The following is a 21,752-nucleotide window of genomic DNA, read 5'->3' on the forward strand; positions in this document are numbered from 1 at the left end:
GTTTTTCTATCCTTAAACCGACAGACGTCCGGATTATACCGTTTTAAGTACACAGTAACTTGATTAACCATTAAGATGATAGTTAGCGCACTTAAGCTGGTTTAATTTGGGCAGTTTTATCACAAATATGCTCTAATGTAGTTCTACTATCATCACCAGTGAATTTAACAAATTCAGAAATTTTAAACCCTTGAGAATATGCAACATAATCGTAATTCTCAGGGTATGGTCTTTGATAAGTTCGGCATTTGGCTTTAGGTTTTATACCAAAGGTTTGCCGAGGATATCTTCATCACCTCTTCTTTAATACTACCCGATCCAACATCATCGGTATTAGGCTGATTTGTGATCGGTGAACTATAAGGTTGAGCAAAGTTCGGCGGTGTAGAATGTCACAATGAACTTGCTGCCCCATATGGCACATTGGCATTAGGTGATGCATTATAATTAATTTGGCTATGCTGATTAGCCGAATTAGTCGCAATAGCATTATTAGTTAAAATTGCCGAACCACACATTATCTTATCGGTATTAGATGTAGATGCATTATTACCGATAGACTTCATACCAAAATGTATTTCAATTCGGCTAAAACGATAATCAAACATATCATGCATATTTTGACCAATAAATTCTAACTTATTATTTTCATGAGAAGCAACAGCACTATCTATCATATTAGTTACTTTTGAATCAAGAGCAGGCTGTTTATCCTCATCAAATTTTACCTGAAATTGTGAAGCATCGAAGGCGTCATCCGTCGTGACCTTCCCTTGTCGGTCGATGGAGAAGTGCGAGATGTACTGGTTCATGGCTTCTTCTTCTAGCCTCTGGATCTCCTTCTCCTTCTTTTCTCTGATCTTCTTCTGGATGTCATCAAGAATCTTCTGATGCTCGACCGGAAGTTATTGAACATTCGGCCTCCGGATATTGGCAGAATCAACTTCACTAGGTTTAGGAATACCGGTCATGGCAACCGATTTATTTTTTCTTCCCCAGCGGAGTCGCCAAAAATATGTTGACGCCGATTCGGGCCAACACACGATCGCACTCGAACGTGCAGCACGCAGCGACGCTCCTTGCAGCGCCTCCGCGAGATCCGGTCAGACCGGTTTCGTCGGAAAGTCCGACGAAGATCCAACGAACGCTCGCCCGGGAGGGACCCCGTAGCGCACCTTGGGTTGCCCTAGGCTCAGCAGGCCAGCTAGGGCACCTCCTCACGCCATGGAGACGAGAGACGAACAGCACATAGGGTGGAAGAAAAAGGTAAAAAGATAAAATATATTTGATAGATGCGATTGGATACCCTAATCGGCTGTGACCTTTTATATTTATAGGGTGGGATGGACTTATTCCGCAAGAAATCCTATTACAAGATCTAAATCTATTAAAAATCCTAGTTGTACTTGGATTCCACTTGGACCGGTCAGACTGTCGGTCATGTCAGACCAGCTACAGACGCTTCGACCGGTCTGACCGCTTGAGTGCACCGGTCAGACCGGTCAGCACAGATTACTTTCAATTTTGGTCATCAACAGTGACATCTCATTTTGTGAACATTTGATGACCATGCTCACTAAACGTATATGAGAAAGTTGCATATTCCTTCTTCTTAGTTCTAAGGTGCTTTGTTTGTCCTGAGTAATAGCAAAAGGAGAACTTTATGTTTATTCGGACAGGCTGAGCATCATAGGTATTTTAGATGGATAGCTGATTAGCTGTCATCTCTTGAAACTCTGGTTCATAGTGGCATGCTTGGTGGCATAACTTCACGATCAACAATCACTTTGTAAGGATCGATGGACCAAGAGGGGGGGTGAATTGGGCCTTTTTCAATTTCTAAAGCAAGGTAAAGCAACCTTAACCTATGCAATACTAGTAGGGCACCAATTCACCAACCGGATAACTAAGCTACCTACACAAGCTAAGAGAGATAAAAACAAAGTAAAGCCTAGCAAGGTAGAGCTAAGTTATGATCTCTAAGTCAAGCTTATGAGTAAATTGCATGAAAGAAAATGCTTGAATAAAGAGAGTGGACAAGAGACGACCGGATTTTTTCCCGTGGTGTCGATGTGTTGGCACACACCCCTAGTCCACGTTGTGACACTCACTAAGAGTCTTGTCACCTCCTATGTCACCGAGACTTGGGCGCTCACTAAGAGTCTCTGTTCACCATCCCGGCGTGGTGGAGCTCAAGCCACGTACAATCTTCTTCTCCGGGCTCCCACAATCCTTGGCAAGCTCCGCGAGAAACACCCCGATCACCAAGATCGCCTAGGTGATGCCAATCACCAAGAGTAACAAGCTAAGGCCTTCACTTGAGCAAGAACCGATCACCAAGAACGGATGCACACTAGCTTCTCTCTACTCAAGTCCTTAATCTTGCTTCTTGATTGATTGAATGCACAAGTATGTGAATGATGAAGCTCAAGGTGGCTCTTGACTATGGTATGAGTGTTTGGATGTTGCCTGGTGTCAAGAGTAGGCGAAATGACCCATTGGAGGGGTATATATATGCAGCTCACACAAATGAGTTTCGAGCTGCCTATATATACCCCTCCAATGGCTTGTGTGAGCTGCCTATATATACCCCTCCAATGGGTCATTTTGCACACTCTTAACACCTGGAAACATTCATACACTCATACATTGTTGAGAGCCACCTTGAGCTTCATCTTTCACATACTTGTTCATTCAATCAATCAAGAAGCAAGACTAAGGACTTGAGTAGAGAGAAGCTTGTGTGCATCCGTTCTTGGTGATCGGTTCTTGCTCAAGTGAAGGCCCTAGCTTGTTACTCTTGGTGATTGGCAGCACCTAGGCGATCTTGGTGATTGAAGGTGTTTCTTCCGGAGCTTGCCAACGATTGTGGGAGCCCGAAGAAGGTTGTACGTGGCTTGAGCTCCACCACGTCGGGATGGTGAACGGAGACTCTTAGTGAGCGCCCTCGTCTCGGTGACTTGGGAGGTGACAAGACTCTTAGTGAGTGTCACAACGTGGATTAGGTGTGTGTGCCAACACATCGACACCACGGGAAAAAATCCGGTTGTCTCTTGCCCACTCTTTACTTTCAAGCACTTACTTTCATGCAATTATTCATGTGCTTGACCTTAGAGATCATAGCTTAGCTCTACCTCGCTTAGTTTTATATCTAGTTGTATCTTCATAAGCTTGTGTAGTTTGCTTAGCTAGCCGGTTGGTGAATTGAGCCTTACTAGTATTGCATAGGTTAATGTTGCTTTACTTTGTTTTAGAAATTTGAAAAAGGCCCAATTCACCCCCCTCTCTTGGTCCATCGATCCTTACAGCGTCCCCTCATAAGAGAAGACTTAAATGTGATACAATATCAGTTCCAGGAGGCTGATAGCACATTTATTACATCAGATGGTACATCACCGTACAACTCTACGCGGTAATGGGCAGTGAAGCGTCACTATCACAAGGACAACAACTAAAACCCACACAACGATATTAACTACGAAGAGGTCATTAGAGTCTTGCGCCACACGAAGCTCCTGCGGGTGACCCTATCCACAGGCAAGGTTGGGTGTAGGACGGAACCCCTACTCAACGTCTTCGGGAACGAAGTCTGGATCTTCCTCTGTAAAAATTAGGAAAGGGGTGAGTATGAACGTACTCAGTAAGTCCAACCACACCCACGGAGGGGGTATAAATAGAATATAATGCACAGGGTAAATCAAGGATAAGGCTAGGGTTTAATGTGCGGAAAGCTAATTTTTATGCAGGGGTTTATTTGAAAGAAAGAGGTTTTCAAAAGCAATTATCTTGCACTGAGTGAACCGCCGGGTTGATCCATACATGATCCAAGTTTTAGATTGCTACCGGACTCCTCATCCGCCATAGCACACGGCACAGCTGTCGGACACTTCCCAAAACAATTCACGCCAACCCATTCATTCCCAGAAGAAACACTAGTTGTGTGACCAAACCGTAACTCGCCCAGTACCGTGGGCACGACTATTCGAATAGATTTTAACTCTGCAGAGGTGTGCAACTTTATCCACAAGCGGGGTACCACAGTACGATCATCTTAGTGTCGGTGCAGATCCCAAAAAAGCCATTACCCACCTTAGCTTGACCTGACTAGCCACCACAGGATCCACCAAGGAGCCATTGACCTATCTCCGAGGTTTAACAGGGGCATAAGTCACACAGAGCTTATCCCTTCTCCTTAGTCACCCGTTGCTCTTAGCTCTCCTGATGGTTATCAGACTAACTAGTGGGGTTTATGCTAAGCCGTTGCCCATACAACGGTCGAGTGGTTTGCACGATAGTGGAGTTAGGCAAGATGACACACCAACTCGGTCCTTAATTGTGACAAGATGGATATCTGCCTTCCTTGCTCAACCACATAGGTACGAGCACATCATTCGGCAATTCACACAGAAGTGCCATCCATCCCATCTAACTCATCTTTCAAAAATTTCACATTTTCCCTTCCCACACACACTCACACATTTTCTTTTTATAAAACAAGTTGTACCGTGTTTAAGGTCCTAAGCGTTCTAGCAGCGATTAACGTCCAAACAAATCACATTCAGTCATTAATCTAGGTGGATAAGGAATGGTTATAATAAATCAAGGGGTGGCTATTCAACCATATTTTCAGCAGGCAAAACTTATGCAGTTTTGTAAAACAGGCCAATAGGTTGTGTTTATAAAAACTAGGACAAAACATGCATCAAAGGATGGGATTGAACTTGCCGTTCTCAAAGCCTTCCGGGAAGTCCTGATTGAGGTACTGTCCTTCGGGTTCAGGGTTGCGGTACTGGTCCTCGTTCACTTGCTTGCAGTACTGCTCGTCGATGGGTTCTCCCTTGTTCACACCGTGATCTACGACGCAAACAAGCAAGCACACAATCAAGAAAAAGAAACAAAGGTTTTATCGCTGAGCTCGAATCAGAAACAGTTAAGATATGGGGATAGGAGTAATATTTTTGGGCGGGTTTCTTATGGCATGGCCAAAATTATATTAGAAATGGTTTGGTAAAGTTTCAGGTCGATCGGAGGATTTTTGTCGCATGAAATGACGAGTTAAAGAGGGGTTCAGAGGTTAAATAAGGATTCAGGGACCTATTTGTAAATACTTTTGTAATAGAAAAGGACTTGGTTGTAATTTCTAGAAATACACGGGTTATTCTGAAAAGGGACAGGGCATATTCAGAATTGTTCCTATATGGTGGATGGTTTATTTGCAAATAGAAAAAAATAGGAAGGGTCTCTTTTTGGAAAACGACTAGAGAGTGGAAGGGTTCTTTAAAGAATAAAGGGAAGGAGATGGGGTTTTGGGCAAATGTGCTTCCTTCTTCCTCCCTCCCGTGACGGGAAACAGAGGAAGGGAGGGGCGGTAGCCGGCGGCGCCTGGCCGGCGGCCCTGGGCCACGGTGGCGGCTGGGAGGAGGGGGAAAAGGGGTAGGGAGGTGCGGGGGTTCGATTCCCACCCTCTATTTCAAGGAAGGAGGCCCGCAGGGAAGGGAGCCATGGCGGCGGGTGGCGGGCGGCTCTGGCCGGTGCGGCAGCGGCGCTGCAGGGCCTGGCGGCGGCCAGGGCTAGGGGGAAAAGGGGGCGCCGAGCGAGAGGATCCTATCCTCCTACTCACCTCGGGCGGAGGCGAAGCAAGAAGGCCGGGCCACGAGGAACTCTGGGCGGTGGCGCTAGTGGGCCAGGGTGGAGAGCTGGAGGTGGTGGACCGGTTGCAGAGCTCAGAGGCGATGCAGAGGGCCCCTTTATAGGCGCTGGAAGGCGGTGGAGGGAGGGACGCGGTGGCGGCCGGCCGGCGGGCATGCCGCGGCCATTAATGGCGCTCGGGGCGTCACGGTGCTCGATTCGCGGCGGCGACGCGATGACTCGGCAGAGCAGGGCGCGCAGGGGGGGATGAGCACGTGGAGGGGCCCCGGGCGCTGTGCGTGTCGCCGAGCGGGCTCGAGCGGCGAGGCGGCGGCGCTGTACGAGCAGTGCGGCTCCGCGGGCGGTGCGGCGAGGTGGCTAGGCGACGGGACAGGTGGGCGAGCGGTGCGGCCGTGTGGTGCGCGTGGGCGCGCGCGTGGAGCATGTGGGGCGGCAAGGAGCTGGGGCGCGCACACGCGGGTGCACGGGCAAGGAGTGACCGGCGGCGATGGCAGGGCGCCGCGCGTGGCCTGAGCGTGAGCGTCGAGGCGGGTAAGGGCTCGGGTGCGCGGCGGGGACGGGGTGAGCAGGAGGCGGCTACGCAAGTGGGGGCGGCGGTGGCCGGGGCTGGGCGCGCTCGGCGCGCCGCGCGTGCGGGAGAGGAGAGAAGCAGGAAGAAGGAGAAGGAAGGAGGAGGGAAAAGAAAAAAAAGAAACAGGGGAAAATAAAATGGAGAAAAAGAAAAAGAGAGAGAGAGATAAAAATTGCTAATTTTGCTGATGATGGATCGTGAAGGGATTAATCAAAAGGGGATTAGGCTTGGGATGGATTTTAGATGGAAAAAGGATTCGAGCTCGAGACTAGTTTTGCAAAAATTTGAAAAATGATTTTTAACGAGTGATTTTAAATAGTGAGTTGTTAGAGATCGAAAACGCGTGCGTTACAGCTAGGGAGGCGTGCGCGAATCCAGGCGGCGGCCAGGCGGGCCAGCGCGGGAGGCGGAGCTACCAGTCCAGGCAGCGGCAGCATAGAGCAGCGGCTCCGGCTGCTCTTCCATTGCCGCCGCCACGAGCTCCTTCTCTGACGCCGACCGACGCCGATTCGTCCTCTCCGGTGAGCCATTTGTCGATTCCACGCACCTACTGCTCCTCCTCCCTCGCCGCCCGCATGCGCCTGCCGCTGCCTCGCCGCGCCGCCGCCTGCGCCTGCCACCGCCTCGCCGCCGCCGCGTCCTCCCCTGCGCCCCCGCTCGCCCTCGCACGCGGTGAAGCCCGCCATAGCCACGCACGGCTCCGGCCGCCGCCGCTATGGCCCCGCGCGAGCTGCAGGGGGCGGCGACGGATAGAGCAGGGGATGGGGCGGAGCCGGCGCAGGGGAGGAGAGGAGGGAGGGGCCGCCGTAGCTCCATCTCCCCAGCGCCGCAGCTCCATCCGCCCATGGAGCTCCGCGAGGGCCACGGAGGGCTACGCCAGACTCTGTCCACCCATGGAGCTTCGTGGCGGGCCTCGCGGCGGGCCTCGCGGGGCTGTGCCAGGCCCGCAGAGCTGCGTGGCGGCTGGGCCGGCGGGGGCCAGGCACGGCGGCCTCCTTCCCCCTCCCCTGCGCCGCCTCCCTCCCGAGCTCCGGTGGTGGCCCTCTGCTCCCCATCCTCCTCCGTGCGCGGGCACGGGGCGGCGACCCTCCCCTGCTCCCTCGGCGGCGAGCGCGGACGGCGGAGCGCGACAGGGAGGAGAGGGGGTGATTTGCATATATGCCCCGCTCTCGCAACAGGCCCAGTCCATGTTAGATCCGACATGGCGGTCCACGTAGGCGGTCAACGCTGGTAAGAGACGTTTTGGATCTCAATTGACACACTTAAATAGATCGTGGACCTAAAAATACACTTTCGAAGTTTATGGACCTAAACAGAACAGGTCAACTAGTTTAAGGACCCCAGTGCATTTTACTCAATAAAAAAAGTCATGCTAATCTTCTTGGTTCGGTGTTAGTTTTGTAGAAAAATCAATTGCGGTGGGCTAGAGGAGTAAAAAAGATATACTGATCTCCTTATTTTGGTGCAGACAAGATAAAAGGCATATTAATGAGCGGTACATATATTTTTTTCTCTAACTTCAAAATCTGTTTTTTTCTCTAACTTCAAAATCTGTCTAAAAACTCGGGGTGCCATATATTTTAGGACGGAAGGAGCAAATTACAATAATTTAGATTTCTATATTTAAATCCTTATATATGTTCAGTTTATCTGCTTTGGATTTATTCCAGCTTATTATCTCTTGCAGTTCCTCGGTTCGCACTCCGGTACCATTTGAAATGCCACCAAACATCAAACGGAACAGGCAAAACTGTGTGCCAATCAGTATCACGACCAATTAGTATCCGGGAATGGCGCGCCACACCGGGGCGCCACAGGGTCGCGGCCGGAACAGCGATTCGTGCAGCTGGCAGGTTTTTTTCACCGACCGGTAAATGAAACCGGCGCCGTCCGGTTTCAGTAAACCGACCAATTTGACCGGTAACTAGAAAAAAACCGATCAAATTCAAATTCCAAATGAAAACGATAGTTCAATCGATTTCCACCGGTTAGGCCGGTAAACCGGTCCGGTTTGAGTGGGAACCGGAGAGTTAAAAAAAACCAACAGAAAACTTACTTTAGTTCAAAATTTGAATGTTTATATAACATGTTTTAACCTAAATGAACCCTCCAACCCTCTTTTGTACTACTTTTACATTAATACAATGCATAACATGTTTTTGTATATTTTTGTATGCACGTTTTTTTGTTTAACTTCAAATGCCCGCAAAGTATACTAAATGAACGAATATTTGAAAAAAATTGACATCATTATATTCGTCACAACTTGAAGTTTTTTAGAATTTTTTTTATTTTTTTAAATTTAAATTTAAATTTAGACCTATTTCCAACTGACCGGTACCAGAACCGATCCGGATCGGTTACACCGGTGACCGCAGTTTCCGGACCGGTCCCGTCCGGATAAAAAACCCTGGCAGCTGGTGCAGTCCGCGGGCGAGCCGTGCGGTCAATCCAATCCGAGCCACCCCCAATCCTCCACGCGGAGCACCCCTCCTTTCTCTTCCTTCCCTTCCTCCTCCGTCGGCTTTCTCCTTGATTTCCCCACGACGCGCAGCGGCTGCGGGCAGGCTGCGGCCGTCACCGCACGCGGCCGCCTGCTACAGGCTGTACTGTTCTGCTCCGGCCATGCGCCACCGCACCGCACCCCACTCCACTCCCCTTTCCTTTTCAGGAATCCGCCCCCTCGCCCCACTTCGACCCATACGCTACGCCTCTCTAGCCCCTCTCTCTCTGCGTGGGCGGGCCCCGCCTCGCGGTTCCGTGTGGCGGACTGGCGGGCGAGGGAAGAGGGAAGGGAGAGCATAAAAAATGACTGGGCCGGCCGGCCCCGTAGGCCGCCGTAGTCCCCCGCCCCATTTCGCTCGCCCAGTTTTATGCTTTGTTTATTCCCGGGGGTCATTGGTAATTTGCGTGGGCTGCGCCTGCCTGGGTTTATTTATGCCGACCTGCCAATAGGAGCAAGTTCCCCGTCTCGAGACCCCAACTCACCCCCTATCCTTCCCTCCCCCTTTCCTCTCTCTCTCTCTCTCTCTCCCCCCTCCTCTTCTTTCGCATCCCATCGCATCACATCACAGCCCCCACCGCCGGCTGGCTTGCTGCTGCTCCAGCCTCTTCCGCCTCCGCCTCGCGTGAGGTCGTCCTCCGGTGCTCGGCTCTCGGCGGCCGGGGGGTGTCCGCGTCGGCGGCGGAGAGGGATCGGCGGGGACGATGGCGAGGGAGCGGCGGGAGATAAAGAGGATAGAGAGCGCGGCGGCGCGGCAGGTCACGTTCTCCAAGCGCCGCCGCGGCCTCTTCAAGAAGGCCGAGGAGCTCTCCGTTCTCTGCGATGCCGACGTCGCGCTCATCGTCTTCTCCTCCACGGGGAAGCTCTCCCAGTTCGCCAGCTCCAGGTGCGTCGACGCGCGCTCCGCGTCCGTCCGTCTACATACCCCTCCTCACTCCAGCCCGGCGCCGCCGTGTTTCGGTAGATCTACCCGCCTATCCTCTCCTCGCGCCGTCCGAGCTGTAAGATCCGGCCTGGTTAGGGTTCCCGCCGCGTGATACTACTTCTGCTTCGTATATTTTTTCAACATCGTCCGATGTTGATCGTTGTGGATCGCTGCTTTTACAAGCGAATGAGACTCACGCCTCGCGGCAATGACGTTCTGGGTGGGTTTTAGGTTCGACGGCGCCGGCGTTGGTGCGTCCAATCTTCCGGAGAAATGGGGATTTTTAGCCCAGTTTACTTTACTACTGCTGGTTGTTTTGGGGACTTTTCTTTTTTTCCCGTTTGGGGTGTAGACGGAGGAGGCATCTCCGCTGCTGCTAGTACTGTGACCCTCTGTTATTTGCTGTGCGTATGCCTGTGTAGAGGCAATCGAGGTGTGCGTCTTCCCAGTTCCGTGGTGGGGTAAAGTCACGCCTGCTAATTTCGTACGATCGTCCTTGTGATTTTATGTGGTGCTGGATGACATTACATTACGCAGAGATCAAAAGAGGTGTCTCGTGCTTTGTGCGTTGCTGCCACATGCAGCAACCATGGCCTGTCGTTGGTTAGTGTTGTGGAACTTTGTTTTTGTTGTTAAATCATGTGCTACTGTTACTAAAATTGTTTTTGTAGATCATGTGCTACTCTACTGCTGTTTGATATGAAATTGTTTGTCTCTTTTGTTAAATATATCATGTGCTGCTCTTGCCGCCCTCTAGTTCGTCATCCATTTCCTTTGGCGTGTGCTGAAAGCGATCTTTCCTCAAAGCAATCATTTATGTGGCGCCTAGATGTTATGCCGTATGCTTGTTTATGATATACTACTCTACTTTGCCCAGGTTGCATTCACATCGGCAGAATGTGTGATTGTTGGGAATAACTTTGGAGTTTAGTCTAGATTCTAACACAGAATAACTTTGGAGTTTAGTCTAGATTCAAACACAGAATAACTTTGGAGTTTAGTCTAGATTCAAACACAGAATAACTTTGGAGTTTAGTCTAGATGATTTTTTTTATTATTGATATACCTCCTTTCAATAATAATAATAATAATATATCATCTACCGTCTTTTGGTGCAGCGGTAGAGCCTACCGTCTGTAACCGGAAGGTCCCGAGTTCGAGCCCCAGCCTCTGCACATTTGTGTGGGTAAGGCTTGGGGCTTAAAAACAACCCTTCCCTAGACCCCGCACAGTGCGGGAAGCCTACGGCACTGGGTACGCCCTTTTTGATATACCTCCTTTTCTTATCAAACATCAACTAAAAATGATGCCTATCAATTCTTTAACTTATATGTACTGAATTGACTAGTAAGCTTGTTTTCATTTGTGAGGAATCTCAATCTTGTAGATGCATTGGTTTTTCCACACTAGGTGATGCATCTACTACTCCTTCAACAAGAGATTCGTATGTCTTCATTGTACTGTACATATTAGAGTGAAAAGTTTTTCTCAACTAGACAAATGACATGCCTTGCTAGTATTTGATTTGTCAACACAATTTCATCATCATGTTATTGATTCTACTTAGAATCTCTTTTCTTTGATATTGATGCTATCATTTAAGGGCTTATTTTTAACACGCATTGATTGATCCTCATGCTATGATAACAAATTCTATTTCCAACAGAAAGTTCAGCTTTAGGAGTGCAGTTTTATGTATCAGTGATGGTTCAAGACACATCTTTCAAATTTGTTTAATTGAACGTGAATATATCCTTACATACTTTGTTTTACTGAAGAGGGTCCTCCGGAATTTTAATTAAAAATCAATTGTTTTTTCTTGAATGATGTTATTAAGGCAGCAATTCATGTTGAAGTGATGTTATTTATTCTACTTAGAGCATCTCCAAGAGTGCCCAATATATTTACTCCCAATAATCCTATATTGGGACCATTGCAAAAAGTTTTGGGCACAAAAAAAATGGTTTCCTCCAACAATTGCCCTATATTTAGTTTCCAAAAATATGCCACGTCATTCCATTCCAGAGAGGATCTTCTTTCTCCTGCACTCATGCTATCAGATTTTGTTCGCACATGCAAAGGTTGGTTCAGATTTGCTGCAATGAGCAGAGGAGCATCATTCATGCATCTCAATTGTGATTCTTGTTCTTATCCGTTCGTCCTTCTCCCGAGGTGGTCCAAGCCGGTAAACTCTTCTCCCTCCCCATACTCCTCTTTCCACGGTCTCTCCTTCTCCATTAGCTCTCTCTTCCCTGGTTCTCCCTCCTGACGACTTTTATCCTGCTCATCCTCTCCTCGATGTTATAGTGTAGCTATTTCTACTCCATCCAAGGAAGCGAGCTAGCAGGTGCAGCTGGAGGTTTGGGTCACGAACGTACGTGACCTAGCCCAAACTCGGGATTGTCACCTCAGCAGGCTCTGTCGCCGGCATGGAGCGCATCTCGACGGCATGCTTTGCGGCAGCGACTCCTGCTAGTTGCCCAGTTTCATGGTGCATGGAGCTGGGGCACAGATAGGTGAAGGCGTGGGACCAGCAGAGTGCGTGGAAGGACTGGGAGCTCTCTGCAGCGGCGGAAATATGGCTCCAGATGCCGCCGTTTTTGGACGTGCGAAAAAATTGGGAGTTGGATTGGGCATCTGTTGGAGCTGTGATTTTCGTATTTGCTCCCAAAATGAGATTTTTGGGTAGAGCTTTGGGCACTCTTGGAGATGCTCTTAGAATCTCTTTCCTTGGATATTGATGCTATCATTTAAGGGTTTATTTTTAACACACATTGATTGATCCTCATGCTATGATAACAAATTCTATTTCCAACAGAAAGTTCAGCTTTAGGAGTGCAGTTTTATGTATCAGTGATGGCTCAAGACACGTCTTTCAAATTTGTTTAATTGAACGTGAATATATCCTTACATACTTTGTTTTACTGAAGAGTGTCCTCCGGAATTTTAATTAAAAATCAAATGATGTTATTGAGGCAGCAATTCATGTTGAAGTGATATGGTTTTTATGAGCAACAAATGTTGATGTAGAATCATAACTTTGACATGAACACAGATGATAATGTTGAAGAAGTTTTAATCTGCCTGTATTAAATGCATTACGTTGTGTAGGTTCACCTCAAGGGAATCAGGCCCTATTATTACTGGAGAAAGGAGCGGGGGGGGGGGGATGTTGCTGAAACAATGGGATGGGTAACTTGAAAATTCAAACAGAGAACTTGTTGATTTGAGTTGTCACTTGTTTTCCTTGATCTTACCGACAGAAAGTGCACCAGCAGACTTAGCGAAAAAATGCTACTTAACCATTTATCCACTGAATAATGCCATACCCTCTTTGAAGTCATATATATAATATATCTACTTTATCATCTTTTATCTTGCCAAGTTTAGTCGTCACTACTGAAGGGAATGATCATATTGACATATACTTAAGCTATTTGTGACCAATCAATTCTAGCATTGGGTTTCATCAACCCCTTGAATATGAAACTGTGGCTCTTGTTTGATATATGCTTTGTTTTCCTATTTTGGCTTATGTGATCCCAACCATCATAGCACCGATCTTCGTCCATTCGCGTTGTATACATAGGATTATGAACATGTTTTCATCTGTGTTACTTATTAATTTCATATGCTGGTTTGTTGTAGTACTGACATTGCTTCCCTTGGACAGTATGAATGAGATCATTGACAAGTACAACACACATTCTAAAAATCTGGGGAAAGCAGAACCGCCTTCACTTGACTTGAACGTATGTAATCTTTCTTTTCTCTACTGTAATGCTACATGGTACTTGGAAACCCAGGAAACAACAGAAGCAACATGAGAAATGTTTCAAAGTGGATCATTTTATGTCAAGGGTCTGGGCTAGTTAAATTCCTTGTTCAATATGAATCTTTAGTTTGGGTTAACGACATTGAAATTTTGTTCAACTGAAATGAACTTTTTTTTGAAAAAAACTTCATTTGGTCCTTTTTATGTGCACCCTAGCTGTTGCTCCACGACCATGCTCAAGCGATGCGCCTTTTTGGTCTTTCACCATCTATGAAACACCCTACCTATTCCCTAATTCCTTGGTTTCTTTAATAGCTTGTTACGGATAACACTCACCATACCAAGTGGACATGACACAGTAGAGCACGATATTTTGTTTCATGAGTATAAGTGTGAGGGGCTTATGAGCTAATTAATTGTCTATTTACAAATAATAAGATAGAAGCACATTAACCATCTTAATTTCTGTGTACTTATTTTCAAATCCAGCAAGATTCTTAATTCATTCTTGAATTTCTCATTGCACTGTTCAGAGGTAAAATACTTTTGAACACATGCATGTAGTTGTAAAGCTGATCTGGTTCGTTGTTATTATTTTTTATTTTGTTTCTCTAAATGATATAGACCTGTGGCATACTGGCATGTCTACTTTATTGCTGATATTGACAGTCCTTCCTTTTCTTTTCAGTTGGAACATAGCAAATATGCAAGTTTGAATGAGCAACTTGCGGAAGCAAGCCTTCGACTCAGGTGTCCTATTGATTGTTTTTACATGATCAATTGAAAAAAGAATGCCTGTAGTGGTTAGGCTTATGATGCTTCATTTCTTATTTATAGGCAGATGAGAGGTGAGGAGCTTGAGGGATTGAGTGTTGAAGAACTACAGCAGTTGGAAAAGAACCTTGAAGCTGGTCTTCACAGGGTGCTTCAAACAAAGGTATGGCAATTAAGCGTGATCCTACTCCTATCGGGTTTCATTTGAGCAACAGTTTCATAGGATATATGATTGTGCAGGATCAACAATTCTTGGAACAGATCGGCGAGCTCCAACGAAAGGTATGGATTCACCTGTTCAATGTAACATGTTCCTGTACCAATACCATTCACCCCTTAAGCCCCATTATATTGGTTGTTTGTGGAAAGCTAGCTTGCTGTTTGTAATTGATGTCAAGACCTTCAGGTATCTGTCATCTTTGCTTAACACTAACAGTGATGATGATCATTTAGCTTAAGTATTGTTGATATTCTTATAGATGTTGGATTTTGATAGATAATCTTTTTTTGGTAATTTGATATGGTTTATAACTAGGGGTGGTAATGCATCATGGCCCTAATGCCTCCTTCACAATCCAACTCAGCACTTAACCATACTTGTCTCAAAAATATATAAAATACTTAATCATACTTGTGTCAAAAATATATAAAATATGGGCACAGCCCTTTTTGAGTCTGATTCTTAAAATTTCTAGGCCCTTTACCAACCTATTTAACTGAGGTTGTTCAACCATTAGAAGTTTGAAGAATGCGTGATCCTTTGCACAAATGGATTTGTAGTTCCTTTTCTCTCTAAATTTTTGGGAGCAGCCTAACAGCAGGGACAAGCAAAACTTTTTCTAAAAAAATATTTTCCTTATGTTTTTCCTAGACAGAAGATTAAGGTCCACATTTTTAATTTAAAAGAAAAACTGGTTGCAAACTACAGTTAGCACAGTTCACTGTCTGTTGCGACTTCAATGGAAAGATGCACACCTTTAGTTTTTGGACGGTTATCTCAAGTGAAACACTATCGTCTCAGCTCTCAGTTAAGAATCTAAAAGTTTTCATTATGGTATTTAAAGCTGTTCAGGTATTGCATTAGCAGAAAGAACCTTTTTCTAGGGAAGGGCACTACTCACCTGACTTTTGGTTTGATGTACCATTGTCAGTTGATTAGCAAGATGAATTTAATAGCCAATATATATTCAGTAGGTCCCTCTCCTACTGTTCTAAAGGAATTATGCTGAGTTATACATTGTTTTTTCCATGCTGTACCGCAGAGTTCACAGCTGGCAGAGGAGAACACGCAACTGAGGAATCAAGTAGTAACTGCACTTCTTTAGTTAGCCATCACTTTGAAGGATCCATCTGAATACATATTTCATCTCAATCTTTTATCTGGACACAGGTATCCCAGATACCCCCATCTGGGAAGCAAGCGGTTGCTGATACTGAAAATGTTATTGCTGAAGACGGGCAATCCTCAGAATCTGTGATGACTGCACTGCACTCCGGAAGTTCACAGGATAATGATGATGGTTCAGATGTATCCCTGAAATTAGGGTGAGTTGGTAGTTGCTTTGTCTTTTATGCCGGCAAGTTTCACCGAAAACAGAAACATTTTAATGATGTACTTCTACCTGCTTAGATTCAGATTTGGCTAAGATATGATAACCTAGCTAATCAACCGAGCATCGTGTTGTCTGTTCTTGTCATACCATCTTCTATGTTGGCCTCACCTTGATTAGTGTTGGCTTGTGATCAGTTATGGTTTTACCTTCTATGTTGGCCTCAGTTAATGATAACCTTAATTTGGATTACCTGAATCAGTTATGGTTTTAGTGGCAAACCGGCATGGAATTAGATCAACCGCTATTATCCGCAGCTGGCCGTTTCCTTTTCATTCTTAGGCCTAAACGTAGTAAAAGCTTTAAAGTAGTGCTAAGCTACGTATAAGTTTTAGATAGGAGGTAAATTTCTTGGCATGTTCAGTGGAGGTTAGACAGCTAAATTTGATGTTTTGATGTTATCTTGTGTTTGTACCTTTTTTAACTGAAGTCACCATTGTGCAGGTTGCCGTGCGTTGGATGGAAATAAGAGCATAAAAGCATCCGTGCGGATCTGAGTGGAGCTGCGGCCTCAGCGGATAGGCACCTGTGCTATGGACAAACTCAGACTGCAATAATCTTTGCATTGGAAGCGAGATCAGTTAACCTGATTTGTCATCCTTGTGGCTTCATGATGCGATGTTCCGCTTTGTACCGTACCGTCTGCTAGGTTGTTAACTAAGGTTTTAGAATTATGTCTACTTTTGTTCTTGTCACTGTCCCTCTATGTACCTGATGCTATCATAAGTTATGACCTATGACTTGGCAGCTTACCTATGTACTGTCGATAGCGCCTTAAGCTGTGCTCAAACATCTATCCATGCTCCCATTGACGATAGTTCTCTAGTTTCCGTGGGAGTACTCGAACAATTGATTGAGCTCAACTGCTGAGTGGTCAGCAGCGTGCAGCCACAGCAAGAGTCTCGCAGCACAGCTGGCCTCTCAACGCCTCCGTCCAAGGTGAGGTCCCCAGTGCCCATAATAAACCCAAATATCGTCTGTCAGCCTGAGGAGTGGAGCATGAGAATGTTTTGGCCGATTGCCAATCGCCATCTCAGTGAGACCAGGTGGCACGAAACATTTTGGAGTTTACGAAAAAATCGCACGAAATTAAACGGAAAACTTCACGTCATCTAGGCCCAAGCCCAACAAAACAAGGTCCCAGCCCAGCTCTCACGCAGCAACAAACTTCTCCAACCAACAACGCACAAGCATCACGCGGCGGAGGTCCGCTGTCCGGCTGCGGTGCCCCTCGCGTCTTGTCCCTGTCCTGTCCTGCCACTCCGCCCCCCCCCCCCCCCCCCCCTTCCTTATTTGAACTTTTACCACGCCGCGCTGCGAGCCGGCAGCACACAACACACAGAGCTTCCGAGCCTCCGAGGAGACGCGGAGGCGCCTCGCTCACGCCGCCGGCACCGAGACCGAGACGCGCCCCCAGAACTCCCTCCGTCGCTAGGACTTGCTCCGGCGTCCCCCGCTTGGCGCGGCGATGGATGACGGCGGCGAGGGCGCCGCTGCTCCCGCTGCTGAGGCGGCCGTAGCGGCGAGGAACCCTAGGTGCTACCTCGATGTCAGCATCGGCGGGGAGCTGGAGGGGCGGATCGTGGTGGAGCTCTACGCCTCCGTGGTGCCGCGCACGGCGGAGAACTTCCGCGCCCTCTGCACCGGCGAGAAGGGCGTCGGCGCCGACAACGGCGTGCCCCTTCACTACAAGGTTTAGCCCGGTTTGGTCCCAGTGTGCATTTTGGCGTTCTCGCCTTCTCGGTTGCAGTGGTTTGGGGGTTTGCCGCGGTGCCTGTGCTTATTGGGGTTTTGTGCAGTAGTGTAAGCATTTCGAGCTGGGGGTTCGTGTGTTTTGGTCGTTCAATTGGAAGTCGTCCTTTCTACTAGTGCGATTTCGAAGATTATCAGTTAGGTTTGGAATTTTGGTTGGGTGCAAATAGAGAGGTTTGCGCGAGATCAATAAGTTTCTTAATTAATGAGTGCCTATCGTTAACTCGGGCAAATTTTTAGCTGTAAACTTTGTCAAGTTGTGGTTCACGAATTAGTACAATTATTTGGCGCTGACGATTGCATCTGGTTGCAGCTCATGCGCTTTATTCTGCCAGTTAAAGTACCCTAGGAGCCTGGTGTGATGCAATGAAGGGTAGAAACGTACAGTAATCGATTGGGGACAACATAGCTCAGTTTATCTGATGGATTTTTGCCAATCTAACTAGATTTATAGGAGTATTGTTTAGATTGATTGGAAGGTTCTCTTCCCAAGGCCTTGCTGGTTGCTTCCCTTTTGCTTGAATTTCGAAGAATTGTTTTTGGGATCCTTGTATAGACTGCTTGCTTTTGTCAGACAATATATTTATCCGTTAATGTAGTTTGCTTTTTAGTTTCTGTAAACTCTAAATTATACACTGCCTGCTACTAGTGCTGGTATAGGTAAACATGCCCCTACTTTCATTTTTTTTTACTTCATCACACTGTTATTTTCTGGAGGTTTGAAGTACTGTTGAAAGGCCACAATGTATCATAGTTCCTTTCAAATTTTATTGATTTTGCCTTACACGCCAATTATTGTTGGGAAGGCAAGAGTACCCTATGAAACATGAAATGTGAAGTCAAGATTGGTCTAAGAAAAGTCACGGTTGAGCAATATGGTCATACGGTCATCATTACATAGAAACAACCTTGGGCTGGCTTTAACCAAACGTGTTTTAAGATCCAGAAACTGAACATGACATGCACAGTTTCTGGTATCTTTTGTGTGAACACTATTTCAGCTGTAGATTTAACGCCTACAAACAGCATTTGTGATTATGATGTTCAGTTAGCAGTTTGTAGTGTGATAGGAGTCTAAGACATAATTGGTCTTGTATGGTTGACATTTTGAACGAGGTGTGGCATTTAACAGCAGAGATTCTTGATGGCGATGCATGAGAAATACATACTCGCATAATTGAAGCAGTAGTGATTGACCTTTCCCAGCCAACTGTTGGGAATTATGTGTATCCAGTTGTACAATGAGTATAATGGGACTTCTATGCTTTGTACTTTGTAGTGGTGGGGACTTGGCTATGATGTCAGTTGGAGTGCTGTACATAGTTTTAGTTACCATGATCGTAGCCCTCAAGACTTTATAAGATCATTCTTGTGTTGCTGGAAACCTTTGTTATGTAGACCAGAATGCATTGGTTCTTTCTGAACAGTTAACTTTTGACCTCTGCCAATTACTGTCAATATTTCCATCTGGACAAATTCTCCAAGATTTTTCTGCTCACAACTTACAAGTACTTTATCAACAAAAATGTTACTTTCAGGGCTCATGTTTCCATCGCATAGTCAAGGGTTTTATGGTACAAGGTGGAGATATAACTGCTGGTGATGGAACTGGTGGACATTCAATATATGGATTGAATTTTGAGGATGAGAATTTTGTCCTGAAGCATGAGAGGAAAGGGATGTTATCAATGGCAAATGCTGGACCCAACACGAATGGATCTCAGTTTTTCATCACTACCACCCGAACACCTCACCTCGATGGAAACCATGTTGTTTTTGGAAGGGCTATAAAAGGAATGGGGGTGGTTCGTGCAATGGAGCATATTCCTGTTGATGAAGCTGATCACCCGACTGATGACGTTGTTATTGTTGATTGTGGAGAGATACCAGAAGGTGCCAATGATGGAGTAGTTAACTTTTTCAAGGATGGTGACATGTATCCTGACTGGCCAAATGATCTTGATGAAAAGCCTGCAGAAGTTTCTTGGTGGATTGATGCTGTGGAGTCTGCAAAAGCTTTTGGAAATGAAAGTTTCAAGGTTCCTTCTCTTTTCTTGACTGCAGCTTATACTACATGCTTGATAAATTCTCTTTTTAAGTGATATGTACCACTTCAACTGTGGCAGACTAGTACCATTTGGTTATTCGGATTGATGCAAATTAGAAGCTATACAATGCAACTAGCTAATGAACTTCATGTCAAATTCAAAACATGGTAGTTTGTGAAAACGTTGGTGGTGCTCCACTATATCTTGAGTCTTGGAAATAAAACTGACCAAATTGTTTGCTAAACCTAAATGCACTAAATAGGCATCCAATGTTTCTCCTTTTTGTACCTTACTACTTATGTTACTGCTTCTTTACAGAAACAGGATTACAAGACAGCCCTCAGAAAATACAGAAAAGCCATGCGGTACTTAGATCTTTGCTGGGAGAAAGAAGACATTGATGAAGGTAGCCACCCCCCCCCCCCTTTCTCAATTCTCATCGCTGCTCAGTTATGTTTATTCTACATTTTTGGTACTTAAAGATCAACACACATTTTTCTTTTAGTTCTAACATTCTATTTATGCCCAGAGAGGAGCACAGCGCTGCGAAAAACAAAGTCAATTATATTCACAAATAGCTCTGTAAGTTCCATTCCAGCCTCTTGTTCATACCCAAATCTCTGATGTTCTGTAGTGTAATGTAACATTTTGAAAGGTTCTATTGCTGCATCATTAGTGTGTTTCCTCCTCAACCGCTCCACAGTTGAGCAGTCTGTTATCTTTATAAACCTTATTATCTCTTGATAGTATAATAGTGCCAGTTGTTACTTGTTTAGGCTTGCAAGCTGAAGTTGGGAGATTTGGAGGATGCTTTGTTAGATGCAGATTTTGCATTGCGTGAAAGGGAGGACAATGCAAAAGCTTTTTTCCGACAAGGACAGGTTAGTGTCTGCCTTTGGTGTAAATTGTGGAAATCCACATTTTTGGCAGCATATCACACAATGATATGATGTATGTGTAATAAGCAGGGTTTCACCAAAACCGATGTGTTCCTTATTTTCCCATGTGTTGCATTCCTGTCACATTTCGTAGTATATAAGTATAGTTCTTGCTATTGCTGATACCGTGTTACTCATAGTCCTTGTTGTCATGGTGTTAGTAGGACTTACTTTAAGTGCCTTTTCAGTTGATTCATACCATGTAGACATGCCAGGATTTCATATGGTACTATATTTGCAGGTACGCATGGCGCTAAACCATATCGATGCTGCAGTGGAGAGCTTCAAGCAGGCACTGGAATTAGAACCAAATGATGGTTTGTCTCCCTGACTTCATCACTTATTCTTACTCTTCTGTTCACAACTGAGACCACTGGATTTTGTTTTGACATTCTTCAGGAGGAATTAAGCGTGAACTTGCTGCTGCAAAGAAGAAGGTTGGTTTGCTACCGCCAGGGATATTAAGAGTAATGGATCATGTCAGATTTTTCTGACTTTTCACTGGCAAATCTGACAGATTTCTGACAAACGAGATCAGGAGAGGAAGGCGTTTTCAAGGTTGTTCCAACCCTCAGGAGGATCACAGAAGAGTGACAACGTACTTTTCTACTACCACATTCTGTTATTTCGCTCAATGAAATTGCTAGTCTGGATCTTTGGATATGACGAGTCATTGGCTTCTAATACAATTGAGCTAAAGCGCAGATAATTTGTTGTGTTCTCTTGTAGGAGAATAGTTGATCCCGCTAGCTTAACCTTTCATAGTTATTATGTTGTTGCAAGTCAAATGTTCAGGTAAGCACTAATCAGATCTACCGCTAATATATCGGCAGTTTTTGTAAATTGCTTTTGCTTGCACATTCTGATATCATATTTTATTTGTTAATGCAGGAGGGAGCTTGACGACAGGAAAAACTCCCATCAGACACCCTGAAATAGTGGGGTGACAGTGACGCTAGAGCCTTTTGTTTCCAGAATGGAAGGAACCATGGATCTATATAGTAGAAATGTAATCCCAAATTCCCAATACTAAGCAGTCAGATTCGCAGGAACGCCTGCAAGTGCTAATAGACTGATTCGGTCAATGAACCACCACTAACTTATTTTGCCTTTTGTTATCGCACTGGAGTTATTTTGTGCATTTAGAGGGTGTTTGGTTTGACTAATTGGGCAATCCACCATCTTCTCGCCCCCACACATTTTTCTT

At 45.8% G+C, this 21,752-nt stretch overlaps 2 protein-coding genes and 1 long non-coding RNA gene across 3 annotated transcripts; all 3 read left to right on the plus strand.

Moving 5' to 3' along the window:
* The first annotated feature begins 9,056 nt into the window (after positions 1-9,056).
* On the plus strand, positions 9,057-16,601 carry LOC120642570 (MADS-box transcription factor 22-like). The gene is made up of 8 exons (XM_039919157.1): positions 9,057-9,609; positions 13,322-13,400; positions 14,112-14,173; positions 14,261-14,360; positions 14,438-14,479; positions 15,460-15,501; positions 15,588-15,742; positions 16,252-16,601. Exons 1-8 carry the CDS (start codon positions 9,428-9,430, stop codon positions 16,274-16,276), a joined length of 687 nt encoding a protein of 228 aa, XP_039775091.1. The 5' UTR covers positions 9,057-9,427; the 3' UTR covers positions 16,277-16,601.
* Positions 11,698-12,465, plus strand: LOC120642576. The gene is made up of 2 exons (XR_005662620.1): positions 11,698-11,833; positions 11,956-12,465. It is a non-coding gene; the product is annotated as an uncharacterized LOC120642576 (long non-coding RNA).
* Positions 16,602-17,112: 511 nt separating the features above from the next.
* LOC120642562 (peptidyl-prolyl cis-trans isomerase CYP40-like) lies at positions 17,113-21,686 on the plus strand. The gene is made up of 10 exons (XM_039919144.1): positions 17,113-17,500; positions 19,098-19,598; positions 19,926-20,013; positions 20,137-20,189; positions 20,384-20,488; positions 20,787-20,862; positions 20,945-20,982; positions 21,063-21,143; positions 21,275-21,340; positions 21,437-21,686. Exons 1-9 carry the CDS (start codon positions 17,276-17,278, stop codon positions 21,284-21,286), a joined length of 1,179 nt encoding a protein of 392 aa, XP_039775078.1. The 5' UTR covers positions 17,113-17,275; the 3' UTR covers positions 21,287-21,340; positions 21,437-21,686.
* The last annotated feature ends 66 nt before the right edge of the window (positions 21,687-21,752 follow it).

The sequence above is a fragment of the Panicum virgatum genome, chromosome 1K (assembly GCF_016808335.1).
Source record: "Panicum virgatum strain AP13 chromosome 1K, P.virgatum_v5, whole genome shotgun sequence".
Lineage (NCBI taxonomy): Eukaryota > Viridiplantae > Streptophyta > Magnoliopsida > Poales > Poaceae > Panicum > Panicum virgatum.

Excerpts from the sequence above, each read along its gene's own strand:
- LOC120642570 (XM_039919157.1), top strand. The coding sequence starts at position 9,428 with ATGGCGAGGGAGCGGCGGGAGATAAAGAGGATAGAGAGCGCGGCGGCG. Across the intron at positions 14,174-14,260 it reads GAAGCAAGCCTTCGACTCAG|GCAGATGAGAGGTGAGGAGC; the intron begins GTGTCCTATTGA and ends TCTTATTTATAG. Across the intron at positions 14,480-15,459 it reads TCGGCGAGCTCCAACGAAAG|AGTTCACAGCTGGCAGAGGA; the intron begins GTATGGATTCAC and ends GCTGTACCGCAG.
- LOC120642562 (XM_039919144.1), top strand. The coding sequence starts at position 17,276 with ATGGATGACGGCGGCGAGGGCGCCGCTGCTCCCGCTGCTGAGGCGGCC. Across the intron at positions 20,190-20,383 it reads TTATATTCACAAATAGCTCT|GCTTGCAAGCTGAAGTTGGG; the intron begins GTAAGTTCCATT and ends TTACTTGTTTAG. Across the intron at positions 20,863-20,944 it reads GGAATTAGAACCAAATGATG|GAGGAATTAAGCGTGAACTT; the intron begins GTTTGTCTCCCT and ends GACATTCTTCAG.